General features: G+C 54.8%; 6 protein-coding genes across 6 annotated transcripts; 2 read left to right on the top strand and 4 right to left on the bottom strand.

The window, feature by feature from the left end:
* Nucleotides 1-1,097: 1,097 nt before the first annotated feature.
* On the bottom strand, nt 1,098-1,658 carry PG985_005943 (uncharacterized protein; the record flags this gene model as incomplete). The annotated part of the gene is made up of 2 exons (XM_066825712.1): nt 1,098-1,425; nt 1,597-1,658. The coding sequence occupies 2 exons, from the start codon at nt 1,656-1,658 to the stop codon at nt 1,098-1,100; spliced, it is 390 nt and encodes a 129-aa protein (XP_066688872.1).
* An 8,319-nt stretch (nt 1,659-9,977) lies between these two features.
* On the top strand, nt 9,978-10,922 carry PG985_005942 (uncharacterized protein; the record flags this gene model as incomplete). Its single annotated transcript, XM_066825711.1, has 3 exons — nt 9,978-10,079; nt 10,136-10,636; nt 10,689-10,922. The coding sequence occupies 3 exons, from the start codon at nt 9,978-9,980 to the stop codon at nt 10,920-10,922; spliced, it is 837 nt and encodes a 278-aa protein (XP_066688871.1).
* A 202-nt stretch (nt 10,923-11,124) lies between these two features.
* PG985_005941 (major facilitator superfamily domain-containing protein) lies at nt 11,125-12,764 on the bottom strand (the record flags this gene model as incomplete). Its single annotated transcript, XM_066825710.1, has 3 exons — nt 11,125-12,114; nt 12,165-12,354; nt 12,406-12,764. The coding sequence occupies 3 exons, from the start codon at nt 12,762-12,764 to the stop codon at nt 11,125-11,127; spliced, it is 1,539 nt and encodes a 512-aa protein (XP_066688870.1).
* Nucleotides 12,765-13,129: 365 nt separating this feature from the next.
* On the bottom strand, nt 13,130-14,812 carry PG985_005940 (P450 monooxygenase; the record flags this gene model as incomplete). The annotated part of the gene is made up of 3 exons (XM_066825709.1): nt 13,130-14,333; nt 14,396-14,516; nt 14,572-14,812. The coding sequence occupies 3 exons, from the start codon at nt 14,810-14,812 to the stop codon at nt 13,130-13,132; spliced, it is 1,566 nt and encodes a 521-aa protein (XP_066688869.1).
* A 641-nt stretch (nt 14,813-15,453) lies between these two features.
* PG985_005939 (MFS general substrate transporter) lies at nt 15,454-18,737 on the top strand (the record flags this gene model as incomplete). The annotated part of the gene is made up of 10 exons (XM_066825708.1): nt 15,454-15,694; nt 15,753-15,768; nt 15,827-15,921; nt 15,971-16,105; nt 16,155-16,596; nt 16,647-16,797; nt 16,858-17,046; nt 17,100-17,216; nt 17,269-17,474; nt 17,720-18,737. 10 exons carry the CDS (start codon nt 15,454-15,456, stop codon nt 18,735-18,737), a joined length of 2,610 nt encoding a protein of 869 aa, XP_066688868.1.
* A 177-nt stretch (nt 18,738-18,914) lies between these two features.
* On the bottom strand, nt 18,915-20,004 carry PG985_005938 (phosphoserine aminotransferase; the record flags this gene model as incomplete). The annotated part of the gene is made up of 2 exons (XM_066825707.1): nt 18,915-19,838; nt 19,900-20,004. The coding sequence occupies 2 exons, from the start codon at nt 20,002-20,004 to the stop codon at nt 18,915-18,917; spliced, it is 1,029 nt and encodes a 342-aa protein (XP_066688867.1).
* Nucleotides 20,005-20,782: the final 778 nt, after the last annotated feature.

The following is a 20,782-nucleotide window of genomic DNA, read 5'->3' as shown; positions in this document are numbered from 1 at the left end:
CATCGGCCATCGCTCTCCTCGGCGGTCCATGCCTTCAGCACCCCATTCCATAGCATACACTACCTTCAGCTAGTTACCTCAATCCACATCTCTCTGCATCTCCCTGTGTCCCGGTGATCCGCTGTCCCACTGTCTGTCTAGATGTCTATTCCCGTTCTCTGTCAGATCCGACCCTGCTAACTGTCTCCGACTTCCTGCCCGCTGTCAATCAGCTGAGCAAACTGGCGGACTTTCGACTGGCTGATACTCGACTGACTCCCGACTTAGCATGCTCGTCATACTGCTATGGATCTCACTCAGTTGGTTGACTCCCCTGCCCCTTGCCCTTGAATGATTGAAGCTAACTTCTGCTGGTACAGACCTCCCGTGACTCGACTGCCATCTTGACCGACACTTCGATCGACTTCTGCCGCGACCGAACGCTCGAGCCGAGGGCTGCTGCCATGCCGATGCCCATCCCATCTCCTCCACACACACACACACACATGCTGGCCAGCTCTGCGCCGAGTTGATTACCCATCCATGTGGAAGGGTCTGTTGGCACTCTCCATCACCAGCCTTGTCCCGCACGCCCAGCTGTCCAGCTTCGTGGCCCGACAGTCTCGAACACGTCGGTCTGCTGTCTTGCTGACCTGCGGGGCGCAGCCCTCTCCCCAACACCATGAATATCCTGGACAGCTGACTTGGTCACCTAGGTGTCATTGCCATGCTGCCCGCCAAGCTGCCACTTGGTTCGCGGTCGCCACCCTTCTCCTCTCTCCTGTCCTGCTGCCCGCCGGCTGATCGTCCCGATGCCACCACTGACCCTCCCCTCTGCAACACCTCATCGTCACCAAATCTCCTTTCCAGCCTGAGGAGTGAGATCTCGAACAAACAACCAATCACCTCTCTGGTCGCTTGGATGCGAACGGTCCCAGCACTTGCGTTCAAACTGTCTGGCAAGAGGCGTCGTGGGCGATGCAAACAACATCTTTGGGCGCTTCTCTTGTGCCTTTGCTTTCCAGATCCCCGCACCACAGCCTCTCTTCACCATGCTTATCGGCTGTACACCACCAGCACCTGCCACTGTTTCGGTCAATTGACACCACAGTCTGCTGTCAGCCCATCATGGCGACCGTCTTTCCCCACCGTGGTACCCCCGTTTCTTCTTCACGGTCATGACTGGCAAGGCCCAATGCTGCACCCTCCGTGCTACATTCCATCTCAGGACTTCCCTTCCCCGCTCGCTGTCGCACACTCTCTTCTCCGTCGCCCTTCTCTGTACCCTCCACGCCAGAGGTTCCAGTACGGTCTTGTTTCTTTTTCAAGTGGCGCTGGCGACTCCGCATCCACATCATAAAGCCGAGCTCATCATGAAGAACCTTCTCGTACAGCACATCTCCCAGCACAACCCACTGACCCGTTGTCACAGCTCTCTCAGATCCCCTGATCCTAGTTCTTTCTTTCCCGGGAGCAAGCTTCTCACCTCGCTCCTGGGTCTGCCCATGGCCTCAGTTCCCTTCTTCAGTCAATACCGCGGCTCTACGCGATAGTTTGGATTTGTACTCAGCAACTGGCTTGCCCCCGCTCACTCTTGCGCTCTCCCATCTACCTCACCTGTCGGCACCTTCGGTGAGAAGCTCAGTCATCCACACTGGCACTCTGTGATGCGGTCCCATGATGAACGACGGGTTGCAAGCTCGTATTCTGTTGTGAGGTCTTGTTGTGGGATGGGATGGGAGGAACGGCATGAGATTTGGGACTGGGAACAGCTAGGACGTTGTTTGGTGACTTTCAACATGTAGATAGCAATGTAAACGATGGGATCGAGTCATGTCTTCATGCTTCCAAGAGTTCATCGATCAGTCCCGATTGTGCAAATGCATCGCGTGTCACTCTCGTCGCACTTCCCGAGGATACTTTGACCGAATCCCTAGCCAGTTTGGATGCACAAGACCCGCGGTGCATTCTTGCCATGCCAACATCGCTGTCCAACCGCTGTCCGATACACCGCGAGTCTGACATTCACGCTTGAGCTGCTTCGTAGTGAACCCGGCCTTCTTGAAGCTGTATTCTCCACTCGAACTCAGGAGCTCGCTGAAAGCTAACGCGTGTACCCCTGGAGGTATCTCGAAATGCAAATTCCGTCTGCTCGCTGTCTCCATTGCCCAGTTTTTGCTCGCCATCTCACCGTGCAAGAGAGACGTAGAGGTTCGTGATGCAGTACAGGTGAGTACAGCCAGAGATGGCTAGGACCGTGGGTATCAGTGAAGGTCGAAGTCAAGGGAAGCTGAGTATCCAATGTGAGCTCAGCTAGACTCGTGTCCATCCAGAACTCACTCCACCCTTGCTGTGACAGAGCTTCCAGCTTTCCGTTCCCTCTTTGAATCCGATGTGGAAAGACAACTGCTACTGAGAACACTCTCCCCGTATCCCTCTCCATTTGAACGTGCATCACCGTTGCTTCTCGTTGCTTCTCGCTGCTGTGTCAGGCTACTAGGGCCAGTGTGCAATAAGTTGCAGTCCTGACCTTACTCAGTATGAAGAAACCACAATCTTAAGCCACGGTTATGCTCATTCTTGTGATGGCTTCCATGGTCAGCTATCTCGAATGTCGAAAAAACGTACGCATTGCCGAAGCCCAGTCTAGCAAAGATGTCTCGAGGCTGTCGCCCCTTTTCCATATCTATGTGATCAGCAATGAAGCAGTGGTCGTTCGTATGGCAAAAGGAGGTTGACTAGAAGCCAGCTTCATCGATGAGACCAACTCAGCTACACTTAGCTTAGCTACCCATCGTTGCTCTCCGCTGTGCTGGGAATGTATACGTAGTAGCAGATGCAACTGAAACGCCAGCAACCCGCGCCCAGGGTCCTCCCACGCATCGTGCTGAGTACCATGCGACGATATAGGGTTATATAACATCCCGGACAACTCATTCCAGCTCAGTATAACGGACCCCGGAGCTCACTGGATTGAAAAACTGGTATTACGAGTATGACGAAGCCACTACGACTGCTCATGTTGGTATAGATCTCTACGCCCTTCGTGGCTCGGCAAGCCAGAGTTATTAATCGAAACCCATACCGACATCTTCCAATGATTCTGCAACGCAATTTCAAGCTTACATGAGTTCGTGGGCAGCCGCATGCACTTGAATCTTCTTATCACTTGAGGATCTTCCTATCACTTGATAGAATCCCAGATTCCGGGAAATGCTCCAGGAGCAACTCACATACCAGAGCTACTATCAGCGGCCGGTATCACGAATTCTAAAACAGGGGTCCGATATCCATTTCACCTGACAAACGATGCTTGGAAAGGATCATGCCCGCGGGGGTTCACTATTTCACTTGAAGCTAGGCGGAGCTGGAGCCATGACGGCGACCACATTGTAATTTGCTAATATCCAAACAAGAAGACTCAGTTCCGGTGTATGCAACTTGGAACTAGTGAAAGCATTTGAATTCGAACGGTAGGGGTGGTACTTCTCTTGAGCTAAACTGCTAAGACCCTGGCAATCTGTGGTCAGAGAAGTCGCCCACTGCACCAGGATAGTAGGCGTGAAGTTGTCAAATACTTTTTTCAAGCAAAATACCGACTCACTCTGCTTCCTTGTCAAGACGGACAGGAGGAATCATTTTGGATGTACGAGTCTTGCTGCCCCAGCCTTTGCAAGCGGCGGCCGACTTCCAGGAGTTCTCATGCCAATACCATCGTGAAGCTGGAATCAGAAAGTTGTAGAGGCCTTTCCGATGAAACAAGTTTACTGTTCCTTTCCATCGTGACATTGGACGCCTGGACTTGGCCGCAGAGTTGTGAGTCTGGGTGCATTCACAGCCTGAAGTGTTGCGCTCAGGGAACTAATTATGGGAGACATAGTTGTCGAGACTAGCCCCGTGGGAAATATTGGTCTGGTATGCTTTGGTCGGGAGGAAGAGGCGACGATACAGCGGGAACTGCGGGTGCCGGCGTTGGAGGTACCACACTATATACTAGAAGTGCTGCACCCGGTGCTGAAAGGGGCGCATGTTGCCATTTCCGGTGGCGGTGATGGTGCTGTTGCTGGCGATCCCGGCACACCGGAATCTGATGCTGGTGCCGGAGATAGACTCTGGCCAGAGGTCAGGGGGTGCTCCCTGCTGCAGCTGGATGTAGGCCAAGGAGGGCTCCCAGTGGTGCTCCGGATGGTTCTCAATGCGGTATATGAAGCGGTACACCAAGCCCAAGTCTCATGCTACGGACATCCCGTGTACGGCCTGCATATCTAGAGCAACTGAAGGGCAGGTCAATGAAGCTAACTTGAGCTCGACAATGCACAGGGGCATATGGAAAAGCAAACTTCAGTGGCAACTTACAACAGTGGCCCGATCTGATCTCCATCAAAGGGCATCCACTTTAACCTAGATGCTGTACAGTGGAGGGTGTACTCCCCTGTTCTCAACGGAAATAGTAGATGTGAGCAGCGGATCAAGGCCATAATGGACACATCATGGTATCCCGTCCCCATGTCCTAGACAAAAACAATATAAGCATGGGTGCAGACATCGTTCAGGCTGACCAGCATACAACCTGGATCATCTTAGCCACTTGATCACGATACCAAACGAAGAAACAGTCGTACCAAGGACTTTGGCGTTCCGAAGTCGAGTCCCACCTGTTCACGCGAAATTCCAACACCACTGCACCCGGGGCTTCGCCATGAAGTCAGGTCCACGTCACCAGACCTTCCAATTTCACGACAAGCGAAATGGACGAGTCTTCCATTGCAGACAGGCGCTTCCCTGAACTGATGGCTATCATTATGACAGATGGGCCGCTCGCTGGGCTATGCTGAGTACCCTTGACATTATTCTCGCCCACGGATGTGTTCTAGAACGTGACGCTTCCCCGCCGAGTCGTATGCGGGTCACTGGATACTTTGGCGAGTTCCGACTCGCCCCCCACACGTATGCCCGTAGCTGATTCGCATTGGCGGCGCGGCCAGCGACATGTGAAGTGTTATTGGATTCGCTAAACCAATACTCCACAAGTCTGGTCAATTCGAACGAGGGCGTTCCATAGTCTGGGGGTATCGCAACCTTGAGTGAGCGCAGGTAGAATGCAAGGATTGCACGAGTCTATTGCAGATGCGCGGCCTAATAGTATCGGGATCACTCGCGTAGACGAAGAGAGGAATGCACGATGTCATGACTCAGCAGGGGTGCTTACTCGAGTGGCACGACTCGACAGGCTCGCCTCGCGACGGGACGGCATCCCTCTTCGCTAGCCGCTATGAGAGACTCGGACAGTTGCAGCAAAGCAGATACACGTCGAGACTGACACACTTGGCTACATGATAGGTGAGGCATACGCATACTGCAATTATTCCAGACTGGTTGCGTCGTGAGTACTAGTACAAGCGCCAGGGGATGAGCGATTTGTGAGCAAGATGCTCATCTTCATTTTGTAAAGGAAATGAAAAGAGTGGACTTCTCGGCTTCTACTTTGATATACAAGTATATATGCGTGCCCGGTCTACTCTTTTAGCCTGTCTCTGGCCGCCTATCACAGCTTTGCGGAGTTCGCCGGTGGCTTGAAGTGCACTCGCTTATCCGAAGCGAGCTCTCTTTCTGGATGTGAGTTTTGAAATACGGAGTTGTGGTCATCGCCTAAAGACTTCTTGAGCCTACTAAGAGTGTGTACATCTTCTATTGTTTTATATCAATGCTTCTCGACTTTCTCTTCCCGTAGTTATCCCTTGCCCCGCGTCACGTTTCAATCTTTCCGCCATGCCAGTCACAGCAGTCATATGAGCCTCGTCTGCTTATCGACTATGGTATCATTGGGTTTCGTCTGGCTATTCCAGGAAACCGCCATCACAGCGCGAATAGGCCTTAAAGTTTACAGGAAGCGAGCGTAAGACTTCTACAACACTATAAGCATGGCAGGACCGACACCGAGGAACCTGGATCTGTGTTCGGTAACAATACCTAGATCGAAAAGTCCACCATCACCGAGATCCTGGTTGCATCAGAGAAACTGACAATGCTGGCCAAGTATACGATATCCACAAGCTCAACTTAATATACCCGTGCTCCTCTCGTCACTGCGGTCCCTACCACGCGTGCCACGGCTCGCATCGTCCCCAGCCCACCGCTACTGACACGGGATGCCAATCTCCTACTAGACTCTCTACAAAACGGTGCCCGGAGGTGAGAAGCGTAGATGGGATCTCACATGCTCAGAGAGCCGTATGGTCAAGTCTGGAATTATCATGTATGGGAAGTCGAGCGACATAAAAAACCGTTCTAAACAGGATCAGCAGGGGGCTTATAGTAATCTTCAGTGAAATATACAGGCTCAAAGCTGGACACGTGTCATTCCACCAAGCTTCCCATCTTATCCAAAGTATTTAGTATCAGGAACGAGAGCTGAGGCGTTGCCTTTCGCCCTGTTGTCTCCGAGTGCTGACTGTAATCGGCACGGGTCTCATGAGGCTGTGTTTGGGGAAGATATCAGATCAGTCCGAATCGTCAAGATGATTGGAAGAGAGGAATGAAGTGTCACAGCCGAGACTGGGCAAGAACCTATCTCCTCACGATTATCTGGCGAATAAAGTCGGAACGGCTGGTGGGTAAGAAAGGAAGCAAGCCGCCTGATTTGAAGTCCATCAACTGCGCTTTCTCCTTCCTCCACTTTCTTCCCAAATCAGCCTTCCCTGTAAGAAACAAGAAACTCACGAAAACCAGACCACCACAAGGTTTTAACTTCCCAACAACACCTCATTTTCGATACGTCGACATACAGCTTAGTCTTGAACCACCCCTGTGAAAGACAAGAGCGTTGACACCACAGACGATGGTGAATTGGAAGGATTGGGCGCCCGTAGCCTTCTTACTTCACACTCCTGCCGGCAGCGTGCACAGCGTAGTTCGTCTTCGAGGCTCGTCCGGCCAATGTGGATGCCGCCATGTAGCAAGTAAAGAACCTGAGATCAGCCGATTTGCTCCAGGCACTGAGAGCACTTCGCCGCCTGAAAGACGTATACTGGAAAAGTGTCCAAGAAAACGGCTTTCCCAAGACTGGTCCCCGTGATGCGAGTGTAGGGCAGGGTAATGTATACTTAGGGTTAGAAATTAGAAAGCCTCCAACGTGACAGCATAGAACATCCGGATTCCCTTGATGTGACCAAAGGCTCGCTTCCTTCGCAGTACTCCAGCAACGGAGAACTGCTGAAATACACATGTAGACTGGTTCTTCTCATCTCTGGCAAAGTGTTGACACGCGACTGTGATAACCTGGCCATCAGGCCATGTTGGAGTGCAGTACATCAACTCTGCTATGTGTATCGTTAACGTGACGCTGAGTGCCAACTCAAGGTTCGAATAAAGACGACTGTCATCATTTGAGTCACCCGTGGTCATCAGATGCAACAAGGAAACCATCGTGCGATAGTAGCTTGGACATGCCATCAGCTGGTCTATCTGGATTTTGACGAAAACTTGCTCGCTCTTGTGGCAGCTGTTTCTTCAGGACGCCCGGAGTTGACTGAAACGATGCAGATACCTCACCATTTGATATACTATTCGCAACCTATTTCTCCAATAGTCATCCAACTGTATTGCTGTACCTGGATGCGCGACGTAAGCAGGGGAACCTTGTCTGGGGTTCTGAACCGCCTGCGGCCCGATTGGCGGGTGCACATCGAGACTGTGTTGACAAATCCGAGCACCCACTCACGCGCTGGTTGAGCTCTGCGGGTCTCCGGCCCATGGCAGCATAGCGAAAATCACAATTACAGCAAGTGGCGCCGCGACAAAAGACGGTTGGAAATGGAGACCAGACGAGATGTCTCTTTTGATATCTTTCGGCTGAAATGCAGGGTCGTGTAAGCTTTGGGCGTTGATATATTGGATCCGGTAGTGGAAGGATCTGCTGCGGCGTGATTTTGATCTTGGTCTTCGTTCTTAGCCCGGACTTGCTTCGGCGACGACACTGATGACGACGGTGCTGCTACGGGAACGATGGGGGCCTGCGGCGAGGACGAGCAAGCTTGGCTCGGTGGCGTGTACAACGAGGTCGATTACTGTGATACGGAGACTGACTGCTGCCGGCCAAGGGAAGTTGTCGGCGAAGCAACATTTCTTCTCACTCCCCTGAAAATCAAATGACTTGACATAGTGTCTACTCGAGACGGTGCGGTCTCCTTGGCTGGACTTGTTAGTGAAAGCAGCTGCGCAGCTACCTGGATGCACCGAGCATGAGTGCGGGATGCTTACCGGGCTCATGACCGACATGAAGTCATCCTCGGTTGTATTGGTGACCTCACGTAACATTGCACCCTCAACTCGCCGGGCTGTTTCGACGGGTCAAGAGCCAGGGCTGTTTCGATCGGCCTCTCAACAAAGAACTCTGGTATTGCGTACACCCCAAGACAGCAACACGATACTTATGCCAAGGGCGGACCTGGCGGATGGCCCGGCCGCGTTACCGGCCCGACTAGGTGGAAGGCTCGTCACGTCGACTGGGAAAGAAGGTGGTGGACCTCGTCTTATCAGGGGCCATCGTACATCTATTCCTGTCGCTACGGGTTTGAGATTAGCGCAAAAACGAAACGCCGGAGTACTGGTCGCACCCAATGTGATGCAACATCAACTAGGATACTTGTGATTACACGCTGGTCTTGAAGAGGTGGCATCATGAGAACTATAGTCTGCCTTATTCTCATGAATATGATGGATGCTAAAGATAGGTGATCCACGAAGTTACGAGCACCGTTAGCCTGTATTTCCGGAAAGTGACATCCTGTTTCAGGATATAATGGACTCTGTTTCGACAAGTATGGAATAGAAACACTAGACATCATGAACAGCACTGTAAGTGGTATATAGCCGTCCTGTCAATGTCGGCGTCCGCCTCCTGTCCACGATAACAAAGTCAAACTTCGTGATTGGAAAAAGCCTGCCGTCCAAGCTAGCTACTCCGGCTATCGTCAAGTAATCTGGCCCAGGCACGCGTCGTCGACCACCACCGGCAGTCCGAGATCAACAGCCGCGCAGCAGGGCTCGCAAGCGGGGACATGCAGGTAGGGTAGGCACTTAGCCGGGGTGTCTTGGTCGCGGCCTGGGAACGCCAATGGCAGCTCGCGTTGTGGGTGGGCCACCGAGGCTTTGGGATTGCTAGGGCACTGATAGGAGGGCGGCACCCCACCTGGAACGGAGTGCGCTCCGTTGCGGGCACTACAGTCTAGCCTCGGTAGAAAACAAATGCTGATCACGACACCAGACCGACAGTCTTTCCAGGTCTGCACCAAAGTGCGCAGCTCACAAGACCGCGTAGAGGGCTTTCGCATATGACCATGAGCTGTCTTTACGCGTTGAAAGCCACAGTTCGATCTGGTTGGAAGTCGATGAACAGTAGAACCGTCGCACGACATGAGAGCGCGCCAGAGAACCCCGCATCAGTAAAGTCGTCCCTAGCTGCACGAATCCATGCCACTCCAACCACTGCTCTTTTCAACAGTTTCACCACTCCCACACTGTTCGTGACGGCGTCGAAAGCGATCAGCGTCAAATGCATTTGATTGATAGCTGACCCAATGCGACCTGAAAATCTGCAATGTCCGATCTAGATCCCCGATCAGATTGCGGGGTCTGCCGGCCCCCCACCTGCAATGCACCCTCACGAATCGAGGCCCCTGAGGATGCCTGCGTGCACGGCGGCAAGACCAGGGACCGCCGGCAGCGTAAGATTGCGCATGGCGCCAAACACGCCCATTTCAAGGGGCTCAATTTTCATCCAGTCGGTCCATACCGGCTGCGACTCGCCAAGAATGACGTGGCTCGACCAGAATTACGCGGCTCGGCATCTATCGCGACAATGTCGGCTCATTTGAAGTGATCGCCAACGAGCGCTCGTTCGAGTGCCGGCGTGCTATAAAGGCGGATGGCCGCTCCCGAACAGCAGCACAGGAGATTCTACCACACCCACACGCACCATCGCCATCGCCATCGCCACCATGTTCAAGTCTGTTCTCACCGCCGCTTCCCTTCTCGCCTGCACGTCCGCAAGCCCCTTGGCTTTGCGAGACTCGAGCGCAGGAACAGGGCCTTATCCCGCTGTACGATCACCTTCTCGTGTCGCGATTTTGGAGCTTCCTACTGACAAGCGGAGCAGGGGTGGTTCTTCGAGCCTGCGCTGGCCAACTTCACCGTGTACATGCCGACGGAGCCCCCGGCCGACGTGAAGCTGCCGGTGCTCGTGTTTGGCGAGGGCGGCTGCACCAACAACGGCACCCGGTTCGAGCCGTTCCTGACCGAGATCGCGTCGCACGGCTTCCTGGTCATCGCCAACGGCCCGCCCAACGGCACCGGCAAGACCACGGCGCAGTTCCAAAAGGACTCGAGCGCCTGGATCAGTGCCAATGCCGGGAAGCCCGGGCGCTACGCCACCGTCGACGCCTCGCGGATGGCGGCGGCCGGCCAGAGCTGCGGCGGCCTCGAGACGTACCAGCAGCGCGACAACCCGTACGTGAGCTACCTCGGCATCTTCAACTCGGGCTTCCTGCCCCCCAACGACACCACCCTGGAGGGCCAGGAAGACCCCGCCACCATCGCCGAGGTCCACAAGCCCACCTTCTACTTCCTGGGCGGCCCCACCGACGTTGCCTATCCAAATGTATGTCTGGTCCCTATTCCCTCTTTCTTCTGTTCTGACTAACGAACCGCAGGGCGAGCGAGACTACCACGCGCTCACCGGCGTGCCCAAGTGGATCGGCAACTTCAACGTGGGACACTCGGGCACCTACCGGAACCCCAACGGCGGCGAGTTCGGGGTGGCCGCCGTGCAGTGGCTGCAGTGGGTCCTCCAGAAGAACGAGACGGCCAGCTTGTTCTTTACCGCCGCGGGCGCTCAGGCGGCGAACTGGACCGAGGTGGAGAGCGAAGGACTGGAGGGACTATGATCCTTGAACGCACGAATGTACATATCACCACGATGTTAACCTTCCGTTTGCAGCCGTCACTAAGAGGATACCTTGCCTGTCATTCTATCCTTCCTCTGATTTTGTGTAAAAGCTTTCGGTTCGGTGCATGTTACTTGTCCCAGCTCTACTGTCCTTGACGCAATGTCGATCCATAGCTGGAAAACTCAAGTTTCTGCATAAACTATCCTCGAGAGTCTTGAGAGGACCCATGTGCCACCCTTGATCTCGCATCCTTACTTTCCAAGCTCGTGCTGCCTTCCACAACGTCGGTGTACGGCCCATCCAACACGACTTCACCCGCTCCGTATCCCACCCGCGGGAACTCGGGAAACTTCCTCACGAACCAGAAGCGGATGCCCAAAATGATGAGAATGGCAGACGCCGAGAACGCCACCGCCAAGGGGAACCCAATCGGGTACTGCGGGCTGTCCGTCACCTTCCACACGCCCAGTGGAATCGTGGCGTGCCCGACATAGACGACGGTGACAGTCAACCCAACAATGATGGAGCGGGCCTCGGGCTCCGCACGCAGGAGCTCGGCCAGCCAGGCGATGACGGCAGGCCCGCCGGCACTGGTTGCGTAGGTCAGGAAGTAGGCGAACATGATGACGCCATGACTCGAAGGCCAGGCGGCGAGGATGGCGCAAGCGACTATGTGGACGATGTTGGATCCGATGCAAATTTGCCAACGCCAGCCCTTGTAGTCGCCGAGAGCGTTGATGCCGACATTGGTGACGATCTGCAGCGCGTAGCCGCCGAGCGGGATCAAGTTGACCTGGTAGGTCGAGTAGAGGGGCCGGCCCGTCGAGGGGTCCGTCACGCCCTTGAGGTACAGCAGGATGTACGAGTTGGCCCGCCCCGCCCAGGCGTTTTGCGCGAAGACGGCGAGAAACATCCAGGTCAGCGGGTGCCGCAGCAGTAGTACCAGCTTGGCCTTCAGGACCCGCCAGGGGATGAGACGCGCCGGCTGGATGTCGTGGCGCTCCATGCGTTCGCGGGCGATGCCCTTGTCGGTGGCGGTCAGCCAGACAGCGCGGGTGTTGGCGGGAGAGTCGGGCACGATCAAGAGACCCAAAAGGCCCAGCAGCACCGTGATGGCGCCCGAGATGATGAAGAGCCATTGCCAGCCTGCGAGACCATGCACGCCGTTCATGTGGACATAGAGTTGAGCCTGGAAAGGTCAGCCGTATACTACTTCTCTTACTGGAGGAGTACGCTTACCTGCACTACACCCAAGAACATGGCGCCGGCTACATCCGACACTTGGAAGATGGCCAGTCGCAATGCAAGCTCCGCCGGCGTGTACCAGGTCAGGATGAGCGACGTGATGCCCGGCCAAGAGGTGGCGGACATCATGCCCAAGAAGAAACGCAAGACATAGACAGTCTGTGCGGTCTTGGCTTTGTATGTGCTGTAGTCGGTCAGTACCACACATCTCATTACACCCAACAGCCTCACTCACAACATGGTCAGGAGCCCCCAGGTGATCTCGGCAAAGGGCAGCCACAGCGAGGGCCGCAGCTTGGTCTGCAGCATCTGCGACGGCACGATGAAGATGGCGTAGGCGATGCTGAAGTAGGTCTGGAACCAGTTGAGCTCGTTGCCCAGCAGTCCCAGGTCCTCGCGCATGCCCGACACGTAGGCCTGCGTCGTCGCGCTCTGGTCCATCTCCTTCATGATGCCGGCAATGAACATCCAGAGCAGCAAAAACAAGTCCAGCTTGGCGCGGAGGATGTTCTCGGGGTTGCGGAAGTAGGGGACCATACGGGCCAGGCCTCGGTGCTGGTGCTGCTGTGTGGACATGTCGGCAACGGGCGACATCGCCGGAGATGATTTGGTTTCGTCCATGGCTTCACGTCAAGGTGAAGGCTTTGCTGAAGATGAAGTTGGACCTGCATCGCGAGCACGGCTTCATGATATAACTTGGCATTTCGCATTATCTTGATTCGGTCGGACATGACCCCGACGTTTATTGCCTTTTTCAATGCCAAAACCCGCCTTCGGGATGCATCCAACTGCGCATTTGATTGGAGGCAATTGCGTGCTGGGATGACGTGATCCTTGGCACGAATGTTGGAAGACCTGCATATCACCATTTCAAAAATCAAGGAATACAAGCATTGCGATCGCAATTCTAGCAAATCATGGATCTCAGAAACTCCCTGCCCCTTTCCAATCCGTGAACCCTAATCCAGCGTGACGCGCAGCCCCTTGGACTCCCGGCTGGCCAGCGCATTGAAGGCATCCTCGGTCAGCATCAGATCCCGTCGAAAGTCCACATCCCGCAATTGCAATCGATGCCCCAGCCGCCGCACGACGACCGCGATGGTGAGGTACAGCTCAGTCCAGGCCATGTTCATGCCGGCGCACATCCGGCTGCCCCCTCCGAAGATGACCAGGTTGTCGCGACATCTGCGAGCCGCTGGGCCGTCGAAAGGGATCCAGCGCTCCGGTACAAAGGACTCCGGATCCGGATAGACTTCTGGGTCCTCGAGGAAATCCATCAGTGTCATGCCGACGGGAACACCACGCGGGATCACCACGTCGCCGTATCGGTACGACGTGTCGGGCGAGATGCGCATGAAGCGATGAGGCACGCCTTTGCTGAGACGGAGTCCTTCATGCACGACCGCCGTCAGGTATGGCAGCTTCTCGAGGACCGCGCAGGAAAGGATGGAGAACTCGTTGGGCATAACGGCCTCGAGCTCGTCCGCAAGGCGCCGCATGCAGTCCGGGTTGCGGAGCAGGAAGTAGATGGTGTGTTCCATGGCTCGGGCAGTGGTCATGGTCCCGGCGCCCGTTAGCGCATGAGCCTCGTCGATGAGTCGCAGCTCGGACTTCTCCTCGGCCGGCACATCGGCTTGGAGGATGCCGTCGAAAATGGTGGGATGCTCCGGCTGGGGTGCCCCTTTGATCCTGCTTCTTTCATATCGCCGCATCACCTCGCTCACCTTTGCCAGCAGCTCTTTCTGCCGCCGACTGGACGCCTGCATCGCTGCCGACGTGGAGTCTGTGACCAGGCTCGGAAACAGAGGCAGGAGTGTGTGGATCCAGGGGAAATGGCGCATCAGATTGCCACCTCGACTTGACGCCACCAGGCTCTCGTACCAGTCCTTGGCAAACTCGTCATCCTCGAGGGTGTCGTAGGAAACTCCGAAACAGAGATGCGTCACGATGTCGAGGGTCAGCGCCGCAAAAGCATGTGTCAGCGATACCACTCGCCCATGAGAGGCCAGCTGCTCGAGACGCTCGCACAGGCGGTCGACTTTGCCGGCAATCAGAGGCTCGAGCGCACGAATCGAGGCTTTCGAGAAAAAGGGGTTGAGCTGGCTCCGGCGCTGCTTGTGGAGGTCGTGCTCCACTGTCTTGAAGGCCGAGTTTCGTGTCCATCTTGGGGATGTTCGACTTGATCAGCACCTTCGGTCCCAAATTACTGGAGCAAAAGAACCTACGACTGCCTTATCAGCCACTTGGACTTGTCTGATTTTCTCTTGAAAGAGTTCGTATACAACACAGAAAAGAAGTCGGGATCGTCACAGTGCACCTCGTAGGGGTTGATGCGGACTAACGGCCCTGCAGCCCACGATCAGCGAGTGGCTCTCGTGTTCAGAGAATTTCAATTCCAAACCATATTTCTCATGCAGCTCGCGGATCTTCCACGTGTATCGACCTCCTTTCCAGACATCGTAGTAGAACTCGTACCAGTACGTCAGTGACGCCAGTCTGGGCCCGGGAAACACCGACGCTGGACTCAAGTACAGCCGGTAGATCGAGAGACCTGTGATGTATAGCACAAGGAGCAGTGGGCCAAGAAGAATGATGGTTTCCCCCTGCTGGAGTTTCGAGAACCCGTGAGCCAAATGTTCCATGTTGAAGACTTAACAAACATCAAAAGGATTCATTGCAACCGGCGAAATTACAAACAGTCGTGACCATCTATGGCTGCTAAGTCGCAAGAATATGCCGAAGTATGCTGTCTCAAACGCGGGGTAAGGAGATGATAAGGCCCTGCAGGCTGTTACTCAGCCCGTGTCTGCTGACGACGAGAGGGTGTCACCATGTAACCTGAGATGCAGCTCTTCGTTGGTGCGTGCAGATGGAAGACAACAGGAGCCAATCCATTTGATTCGGTCCGATAGCGCATGCCTGTATGTAGCTGACATGTCGAGTTGTTTTCAAGTTCTATGTAACCCCTTGATGCAGTAGCGCTGGGCTTGGTATAGTTGCTCCCATGAAGGGTCGACAGGCCGTTGATGCAATTGGATATTTTATCATTTAACAAACTCAATGGTAAGATCTAGTTTGAGCAACACTATTGTATCAAAGACTTAGCCAGTCTTACGAGTTTCCCGCTTGGCTCTACCAAGCTGACATCAGATACAAGCAAGACTTTGCAGGTTCGCCTTTCTCTTTTGAATGTACACTGCCGTCTCTCAGCACAGCTCTGGTTTCTTATTTGGTTTGTTCTGCCACTCTCCAATCTATTCCGCTACGGTCCCCTCACGGAATCATGAGTGACGAACTTACCAAAACAACCGAGTCCACTGTAAAGGTGGTTCAATATGACCAGGTATCTCAAACAGAAGCTGAACGTCTGGGACTGGTAGCTGACCCAGATCAGGGCGTCGATGAGGCAGTAGACCTCGTACTCGGGCATGATGAAGCCGAGCAGCTAGACCCGGTAGAGGCGAGAAGGCTACGCAACAAGATTGACAAAGTCATATTGCCTCTCGTGTTCGCAATCTACATACGTGAGGGCCTCTCCCATCCGGCGAAGTGATTTCCTGTGCTCAACATGAAATCTTACAGTTCAGTACATGGACAAGTGAGAAATACAGACATGTTAAGAGGGTTGGCAAAAGCACTGACTGGCTGGATGCTAGAAACACCGTGGGATCCTCGGCCGTGCTCGGAATCATCGAAGATAACCACCTGTCGGCCGACCAGTTCAACACGCTGGGCTCGGCTTTCTACATTGGTAGCTCCAACTATTGTCGTGTCACTCCCCCGATCGCTAACCATGATAGGGTACCTGGTGTTTGCCTACCCGCACTCATGGGCGCTGCAGCGTTTCCCTGTCGCCAAGTACCTGGCTGCCAACATCTTTCTGTGGTCGGTTCTGCTGGGCCTCCAATGCCTATGCACCAGCTTCGGCGGTCTATGTGAGTGAGCCTCTACATCTATACGGATTCCACCACTGATAAGCCCCAGTCGTGCTTCGCTTCCTGCTTGGCGGCTCCGAAGGCTGCGTGACCAACGCCTTGATGCTAGTCATGTCCATGTTCTACAACCGTACCGAGTCCGGCCAGCGGGTTGGCTGGACGTTCCAGAGCAACGGCCTCTCGCAGATCGTCTCGGGATTCCTTGCATTTGGCGTGGCACACTCTAGCCCCTCGAAGAAACCCGCCCCCTGGCAGCTGCTGCTCATCATCTACGTAGGCCTCACGCTCTTGATCTCGGTGTGCTTCCTCGTCTTCTTCCCCGACAGTCCCGCCAAGGCCAGGTTCCTGTCGGATAAAGAAAAGTACACGGCCGTCAGGCGGATCGAGTCCAACCAGAGCGGCACCGAGACAAAAGTCTGGAAGCCCGAACAGGCCAAAGAGGCCATCAGGGACCCCAAGACGTGGCTGTTCTTTCTCTTTGCTGCTATATCGTATGTCCACCTTCATATGCCTCACTTTGCGCGTCGGCTGACCCGACAAGGAACCTCCAAAATGGGTTTGGCACGCAGTATGGCCTGATCATCCAGTCATTCGGCTTCAACGCTGTGCAGACCACCGCTCTCAATATCCCGGCAGGCGCTGCCATGATCATCTCCATCACCCTGTCCACCATGATGCTGCGTCGATTCCCGGTGAGTGGCATGGCTGACGTGTTTCCAGTTCTCTACCTCTGACGTGTCTGTTGCCCAAAGAATTCTCGGTGCTACATCGCTGCGCTCTTCTTCGCGCCCTCTGTTCTGGCTGTCGTACTGCTCATGACGCTGCCCTGGGGCAACCGTGTAGGCCTGCTTTGCGCTTACTACGTGCTGAACTTTGGCGGGGCCCCTTCCTGGGCCATGTTTGTGTCTTGGGTAGCCGTGACCACGTCAGGTCATACAAAGGTGAGGAAACTACCGTTCGACGGGAGGATCAGCTCTGACAGAACAAACAAAAGAAACTCGCAGTTAATGCCATATTCCTGGTGGGTTATGCCCTAGGGCAGACACTCTGCACCCAGTTCTGGCGAGCGCAGTACAAGCCCAGAAACTACGTGCCGTACTCCATCTTTCTGGTAGGTTTCGTTCTACTCGTTGTTATCTGCGCCATACTCACCCCATTGTCAGGCCTCATACGCTGGGGACTACGTGATACTCTTTCTTCTTCGGTATCTGCTCAACAAAGAAAACAAAAGACGAGATGCATTACTAGAAACCACAGCCCACGAGGAATACGGCTACGTTGCGAGGGTCGACTCGGCCGGGCATGTCACGCATCAAAAGGTGGCCAAGGCGATGCTGGATTTGACAGACGGGCAGAACTTGGCGTTCCGGTACGCCCTGTAGGTCCTTGTCTAGGCGGTGCAAAGAGATCGTAGTCAGAGTGGACGGGAATGCCTTTGTTGAGCGATTGACTCTGACCGCAAACGTGATGCTTAATAAAGAAATAAAAGCATAAGGAAGCAACAGCGATCACATGCCTAGTTACGAACACAGCTACCATAAAACTCAGAGGTTGAGAATTTCAAGAAATAACGTAGCCTGTTCATGTAAGCTAATTAGAAACGATGTATACCAGCGATCTCGAACACATCCACGAAGTGGAAGACTCTGCCACGGCGCTTGTTGTTTATGAGTCTGGCCCACCTCCTGCCGACACAAATATCACGCCCGAAGAACAACTAGAGCAACAGGACCACACGCAAAGACGACTCGGCATGGATGAAAGCCGCGATGAGGCCGGCTCTCAACATGGGTTTCTGGATATACCAAACGAAGCGACGGTACAGGATCAAGACACGTTCATGAGTGGACCACCGGGTGTGTCATTCGGAACCGCATCCTATGATATACGCAGGTACTCTGACTGGTCGGCGGAAGAGCGTCATCAATTTCACTTGGGACAAGAGCAGGCCGACCAAGCTGTGGAGCAGGCTAACCGAGATATGGCAGTGGCCATAAGGCAGATGAAAGTGGCAGGGATCAACGTGGGCACGCTCAAATCCATCGTGATTGACCATGGTGATGGTAGCAAGACCAACTTGCATAACTTCCAAGGGGAAATCAGCTACAGTCTACCCAACTTCAGCTACGGTGAACTGCCGGAGGATGCGGTCCGCCTTTTCAATTTGCTACGCGAAAAGACGAAGAATGCCGGGTCACAAGTGAGGGCTGGAGTGAGGATGGCTATCCAACAGGTGAGAAGGGTTATTGAACAGGTGGACCGGGTCACCGAGGGGCCGACGGAAGATGCCACAGAGGCCGTGACCGAACCTTCGCCGGAACAGCAAGCCAAACGCATTGCCGAACTCGAGGCCTACGTGACCAAGCAGGCGCGCGGCATCCAACGGCTCAAGGCCGAGCTGGACAGCCTCCATCGCGACAACATCAAGCATCGGTACAACATTGGCGAGCTGGTGCACTACATCCAGTACACGACGGCGGGCGCCGGCTTTCCGAAGGAGCTGCTCGAGCGGGCTCGTCGGGACGGCAGGCCGGAGCTAGTCAAGCTGGCCATGGAGGTCTACGGTTGGCACAAGCAGAGACGCCGGGCGCGCAAGGCGGCGCGTCGAAATGCACAAGCATCGTCACAGTGAAATCCAGGAGTCATGGATTCCCAGTTGGAGTCCTGGACAAGATGGCAGAGGGGCCATTCCACCATGATATAGAAGTGTAAAGATTGCTAGTCGTAATAATTACTCACAACTTTCTCGAATTCCTCCTTACTTCAGAGCGGTGCTTGCACAGCGAGACACACTGCTGCGATCAGACAACTAACTTGACATTCCCACTCCATCAGACTGTGATCCCCACGCCTCCTCGAGCAGATCTTCAATCAGTTGCGGCGCCGGAGCTTTCCCATGAAATTCCTTGACGAGATCCAGATGATCCGTCAGCTGCGTCAAGTCATACGCACCCAAAACGACACTTGCTTCCAGGTCGGCAATCAAAGCGCGTAGTTGGTCCAACCCGCCCCTTTCGGTCCAGCGTTCCTCGGCAATCTCCAAGTTGCTGGGAAGGTCCGCCCCCGTGTGCTGCAAGAGGGCCTCGACGGGCTGGTAGCGCACCTGGAGCGGGCGGCCCAGGCTCTTCTCGACCAGCCGGACCAGCTCGTGCAGGGTGACGGTGCTGGTGACGGTGGACAAGACGCGGGGCCACTTTTCCAGGTCGAGGGCCAGCGCCAGGTATCGCGCCATATCTGTGGTCGACGTCATGCTCATCCTGGCCTCCCCGCCGTCGGTAGGCAGGATCGCCTGGGCGTGGGCCGGGTCGACGAAGAAGCACAGCGGGCGCAGCACGCTTTTGACTCGGGGCAGGCCAAAGTAGTCCATGAACATGCCCGGGTAGACGTAGGCGTACTCGAGCGTGCGCGTCCTCTCCTCCAGTTCCCGCCGGGCCAGCCTGTGGAAGCGCTTCTTGGGGTACGGCAGGACATCGTCGCCGGCGTCGTACTCGACGTTGAACTCGGTGGGAATGAAGCGCCGGACGCTGGGCGACCGCTCGGCCGCCCGGATCAGCCGCACCTGTGCGTCCGACACCGAATCGTTGTCCATGATGAAAGCGCAGATGACGACCTGCACTTTGTGCTCTGTGAGTAGCTCTTGGAGCTTGTCCTCGGAGGAGTAGTCGGCTTGGATGATGGGCAAGTAGCGCTCGCCCGTCAGAGGCGATATGCGGCCGGTGTCATCCTCGACTGCCTGCGCGCATCTTCTTAGCCACGATTCCGAGGACAACAGTGCTGGCTGAACAGTGTCTAACCTTTCTGGACATGACATAGACCTCGTGCTGGCCCGTCTCGAGCAGGGCGTTGGTGATGAGCTGCCCGAGGGAGCCAAGACCTCCAGCCACTGCGACCACGACCATGATGCAAGAATCACTTTGAACTGAATTAAGCAAGAAACATGAAATCAGCTGGAACGCCTGAGGGAGACACAGAGTACTTATTTATGACAAGGATCGGAAGGATGTTGCGAAAAAGAACGTTCAGTCTAGGAATTTGATTGATTCGGCTCAGATCAGCCACCCAGACCCCTCCTCTTGGGGGTGCTGACAAAGATGCCATAGAGAGATGCAATCATTCGCCCCACCACACCGTTTTCCATCAGCTGAGCCGCGTGTACTCGCCGACTGCTGCAACAAGTACGCCGAGCTGTAACGACCGGAATTTGATGGTTTTCGGGGTTAGGAGGCACTGTTCCGATGAGGTTCGATTGGCTTGGATGGCGGTGGTGTTCGATCACCAACTGGCGCAAAGACACGGAGGCATGTTGACACAAGAGCTTGGCTGTTGGGAAGCAACGCTCTCGCTGGCAGTTACTGCCTCGTGCAACTCGCCAACGGGCAGTTGAAAGTCACATATTCCAAGTGTATCTACTGCGCGATTCGAGAAGAGCGACTTCCCGGCACCAGCTGGGAAGCACAATTAGAACGAGTGCTGCCATGTACAGAGCAGACAAGCTACCGATCAATTGGAATGAGTGCTCAAAGCTCTGAGCTGAACCACTGAGTTGATGCTGGGGAAGAGAGCTACAGGTGCTGTGCTATGCCCCGCACCCCGCACTTGTCCAATCCAGCGCCCACAGGTGCAGGCTATCAACCAGAACACTCATCGGCAGATTGCATTTGGAACGTGAATGAAGGA

Source organism: Apiospora marii (assembly GCF_038362585.1).
Source record: "Apiospora marii strain CBS 49790 chromosome Unknown utg000003l_segment0_segment0, whole genome shotgun sequence".
Lineage (NCBI taxonomy): Eukaryota > Fungi > Ascomycota > Sordariomycetes > Amphisphaeriales > Apiosporaceae > Apiospora > Apiospora marii.
Note: the sequence above shows the minus strand (reverse complement) of the source record. Positions and strands in the feature narration are given on the sequence as shown.